This window comes from Procambarus clarkii, chromosome 60 (assembly GCF_040958095.1).
Source record: "Procambarus clarkii isolate CNS0578487 chromosome 60, FALCON_Pclarkii_2.0, whole genome shotgun sequence".
Lineage (NCBI taxonomy): Eukaryota > Metazoa > Arthropoda > Malacostraca > Decapoda > Cambaridae > Procambarus > Procambarus clarkii.
In genome coordinates this window covers 24449866-24454814 of record NC_091209.1, presented here as the reverse complement: position 1 = coordinate 24454814, position 4949 = coordinate 24449866, and the positions used below count along the sequence as shown (strand labels likewise).

The 4949-nt window shown below is 48.0% G+C and overlaps 1 protein-coding gene across 1 annotated transcript; it reads left to right on the top strand.

Moving 5' to 3' along the window:
* The first annotated feature begins 1069 nt into the window (after positions 1-1069).
* On the top strand, positions 1070-2842 carry LOC138353929 (nestin-like). The gene has a single exon (XM_069307360.1). It carries the CDS (start codon positions 1070-1072, stop codon positions 2840-2842), a length of 1773 nt encoding a protein of 590 aa, XP_069163461.1.
* The last annotated feature ends 2107 nt before the right edge of the window (positions 2843-4949 follow it).

Sequence of the window (4949 nt, the reverse complement as noted above, 5' to 3'; positions counted from 1 at the left end):
ATATATATATATATATATATATATATATATATATATATATATTACTGCATATAATCAGTCATTTCGTCTGGGACAGGCAGCCTGTGTATGTACATACGTTAGACTTATATCCACGTCTCTGCAAGGTCGATCTACTGACCTTTACCCAGGATGCAACTCTACTCTACAACAGTTGACTTACTCCTGGGTACCCATTTACTACCTATTATTTATTACTTGGCAATAGGAAACGTGCCTAATAATTTCTCTCCAACTCATGATTCTCTATTGTGAGTCGAGAACGAGCCCCCAGCTGTGACAGTGCAGCCCTGTCCTCATCAACAAAGGCTGAATGCTCGTTAATCTACCTGCCAAACCCCGGTGTTTTTTTTATTAAAAAACTGGCTACACACACGACTCACAACTGATGACGTTCGAACATTTCTCGTACGGCGCTTCGGTTATGATCTCTGTTCGAATTTGGAAGTCTTGTAGATTCTTGAAGAAAGGTTAGATTCTCCTTGAAGGGTTTAAACATGCCCTGGTGGGAATGGTGCCATTGGGGCCGACCTTGATCACGCAGGAGCTCAGGTGTGTGCTGCTCCGGGGTCAGGTGTGTGTTGATCGGAAGCTCAGGTGTGTACTCACTTAGTAATACTCACCTAGTTGCGCTTGCGGGGGTTGAGCTCAGTCTCTTTGGTCCCGCCTTTCAACTATCAATCAACTGGTGAACAGGTTCCTGAGCCTATTGAGCTCTCTTAAATCAATACTTGAATGATTTTGAAAGATGAAAGATGGCACAGCTGTGTGCTGTGCCATTATCTCTCATACCAAGATCTAAAGGTAATTCTTCTTCGATATTAAATTGAGAATTGGATAAGAAAGATGGTTTTTTAAAAGCATATTTAAAAATAATTTGTTTTGTTTAAAAAAAATCTGCATTTTTGTTTATACGTTAGGACACTAATAATTCATCTATTGGAACTAGGCCTACTCTTATGTGTTCTATGGGTTGGCAGCCTTGTGGGCAGAACCCTGCCTGGGAGGTGGGTAAGAAACCCACACAAAATGTGTAGTGAAGCATGAAATAATGTGTCAGTTTTCTGGCACAATCTTCCATGACAGCTCCCCGGGGCGTGGGCAAGATAACCCAGGGGGCCTGTGTGGGCTGGAGCAAGATAACCCAGATGACCTGTGTGGGCTGGAGCAAGATAACCCAGATGACCTGTGTGGGCTGGAGCAAGATAACCCAGATGACCTGTGTGGGCTGGAGCAAGATAACCCAGATGACCTGTGTGGGCTGGAGCAAGATAACCCAGATGACCTGTGTCGGCTGGAGCAAGATAACCCAGATGACCTGTGTGGGCTGGAGCAAGATAACCCAGATGACCTGTGTGGGCTGGAGCAAGATAACCCAGATGACCTGTGTGGGCTGGAGCAAGATAACCCAGATGACCTGTGTGGGCTGGAGCAAGATAACCCAGATGACCTGTGTGGGCCGGAGCAAGATAACCCAGATGACCTGTGTGGGCTGGAGCAAGATAACCCAGATGACCTGTGTGGGCTGGAGCAAGATAACCCAGATGACCTGTGTGGGCTGGAGCAAGATAACCCAGATGACCTGTGTGGGCTGGAGCAAGATAACCCAGATGACCTGTGTGGGCTGGAGCAAGATAACCCAGATGACCTGTGTGGGCTGGAGCAAGATAACCCAGATGACCTGTGTGGGCTGGAGCAAGATAACCCAGATGACCTGTGTGAGCTGGAGCAAGATAACCCAGATGACCTGTGTGGGCTGGAGCAAGATAACCCAGATGACCTGTGTGGGCTGGAGCAAGATAACCCAGATGACCTGTGTGGGCTGGAGCAAGATAACCCAGATGACATGTGTGGGCTGGAGCAAGATAACCCAGATGACCTGTGTGGGCTGGAGCAAGATAACCCAGATGACCTGTGTGGGCTGGTGCAAGATAACCCAGATGACATGTGTGGGCTGGAGCAAGATAACCCAGATGACCTGTGTGGGCTGGAGCAAGATAACCCAGATGACCTGTGTGGGCTGGAGCAAGATAACCCAGGTGGTCTGTGTGGGCTGGAGCAAGATAACCCAGGTGGTCTGTGTGGGCTGGAGCAAGATAACCCAGATGACCTGTGTGGGCTGGAGCAAGATAACCCAGGTGGTCTGTGTGGGCTGGAGCAAGATAACCCAGGTGGCCTGTGTGGGCTGGTGCAAGATAACCCAGGTGACCTGTGTGGGCTGGTGCAAGATGACCCAGGTGGCCTGTGTGGGCTGGAGCAAGATAACCCAGGTGGCCTGTGTGGGCTGGTGCAAGATAACCCAGATGACCTGTGTGGGCTGGTGCAAGATAACCCAGATGACCTGTGTGGGCTGGTGCAAGATAACCCAGATGACCTGTGTGGGCTGGAGCAAGATAACCCAGGTGGCCTGTGTGGCCTGGTGCAAGATAACCCAGGTGGTCTGGAGCAAGATAACCCAGGTGGCCTGTGTGGGCTGGTGCAAGATAACCCAGATGACCTGTGTGGGCTGGTGCAAGATAACCCAGATGACCTGTGTGGGCTGGTGCAAGATAACCCAGGTGGCCTGGTGCAAGATAACCCAGATGACCTGTGTGGGCTGGTGCAAGATAACCCAGGCGGCCTGTTTGGGCTGGTGCAAGATAACCCAGATGACCTGTGTGGGCTGGTGCAAGATAACCCAGGTGGCCTGTGTGGCCTGGTGCAAGATAACCCAGATGACCTGTGTGGGCTGGAGCAAGATAACCCAGGTGGCCTGTGTGGCCTGGTGCAAGATAACCCAGATGACCTGTGTGGGCTGGAGCAAGATAACCTGGAGCATCTGTGAAGGCTAGAAAAGAATTCGATTAAATTTATGAAAAATGAGCAAACATGAAGGCTGAGTGGATAACGTTCGAAATTCGTAATCCTAAGGTTCCGGGTTCGAAACCTTATGAACAAATGGGCAGAGTTTCTTTTACTCTGATGCCGCTGTTCACCTAGCAGTAACTAGGTACTTGGGAGTTAGACTGCTGCTACGGGCTGCTTCCTGTGGGGGGGGGGGGTAGTGTAAATAAAAGAAGCCTGGTCGAGGACCGGGCCGCAGGGACGCTAAGCCCCGAAATCATCTCAAGATAACCTCAAGATCTCAAGCTCTTCCTTAAATTATATTGTGAATCAATTCAAAATAATTTGTTCAAGAATTTATCGAATGACTTTTGCAACTATCGACTTAAAGCCACTTGCAATCTTCCATGACCCAGGTACTAAACTCGACTCTAATGACTAATTAAAGATACAAGAAAAAGGGCTTACTAAGCTCTGCTTTACAATCTTCAAACACCTCAGGAAATACTTTGTCTGGCCCTGGGGACGTGTTTGGCTCTAAATTTCACCTTGTTTCTTATTATCCTCGCATGAATCACTAGGCAACTTGTCCTCCTCACTATCAATACACATTTGCAGGTATTATATAAAGAGCTTTCTCTAGTATATATAAAGACATACTTTTTTTAATACCACATATATCTTTGTTATTTCTCATTTCTCACTGGGCCTATCATCTCCTTTATCTTTGTTTAACATTTCTGAATAACTTTAGCATTTGACTTTACCCATCATGCTATATATACTTCACAGTTTACTTTATTTTTTTACAATCTCTTACTAGTTAAATTAAGACAGACAGTGAATTAGTTAAGAGCAAGGAGGGACTCAGATCATGTGTAGTATTATTTCAAGGATGTGAGCTGGAAATAATTGAATGCCGATGGTAATTGGGGTCAATTGCCGACTTCATGAACATTGCACCTCAAATGGCTTATCATTCATCGGTAACTGGTAACTTTTCTTTTAAGAAAGATTTATATACACCACAGGCCTAGATGACAGCCAAGGTGGAGAGAAGCAAGTAAAGAGATGACTTAAGCTCTTGGGAAAAATAAACTAATATTAGTATTACGTCAAAGTTAATGACACTAGGCGAAGCCTTCAAGTAGACTGACGAATAAGTTACCTAGCAGTCATATAACAAGAACAGTAATTAGAACTCACAGAACACTTCAGTTATACACATCTGTAAGAGTACATTACACTGTTCACCGTAATGTACTTACAGAGAGCACCGTCTTATGGCAACAAAACATAAACTGACCAGAGACTAGTCTTGGGAGTGAACCAGGACACATTCACTTCCCATTTGTGTGTGGTTTTCCCGCATATATAGGAGAGGGAGGAGGGCCGGGAAAGGTGTGAGAGAGGGAATGAAGGAAGAGGAGGAAGAAAAGGGGTGTAACGGGAGGGAGTGGCAGAATATCCCGGGCACCGCCGGGTACCCCTTCAAGTGTGATTCATGGAAGGAAAGGAAATATCAGGAGAAAGTGCCAGGCCATTACGACTATATAGCATATGGAAGGGGTTAAGATAAGGATTTGGGATGGGACAGGGAAGGAATGGTGCCCAACCACTTGTGGACGGTCGGGGAATGAACGCCGACCTGCATGACAGGTTACAAGCTTGAGTTGATAAATGACAAACAGCTCAAAATGCGAGGTTCAGGAGCTGATGCGCGACTCTCCATAAGCCCACCCAGGTGAGAACATCTTGTGAGGCCCACACAGGGGACCCGTGGGCCAAACCCCCCCTCCCCCTCCCGCCCCGTGCACAATACACACACACACACAGGGGACCTGTGGGCCAACCCCCGTGCGCAATACACACACACAGGGGACCCGTGGGCCAGCACCTCGTGCACAATACACACACACAGGGGACCCGTGGGCCAGCACCTCCTGCACAATACACACACACAGGGGACCCGTGGGCCAGCACCTCGTGCGCAATACACACACACAGGGGACCCGTGGGCCAGCCACCCTCCCCTCCCTCGTGCACAATATGCACATACACGGGAGACCTGTGGGCTAGCCCCCGTGCACAATACACACACACAGAGG

Coding starts and splice junctions, on each gene's coding strand:
- LOC138353929 (XM_069307360.1), top strand. CDS start 1,070: ATGTGTCAGTTTTCTGGCACAATCTTCCATGACAGCTCCCCGGGGCGT.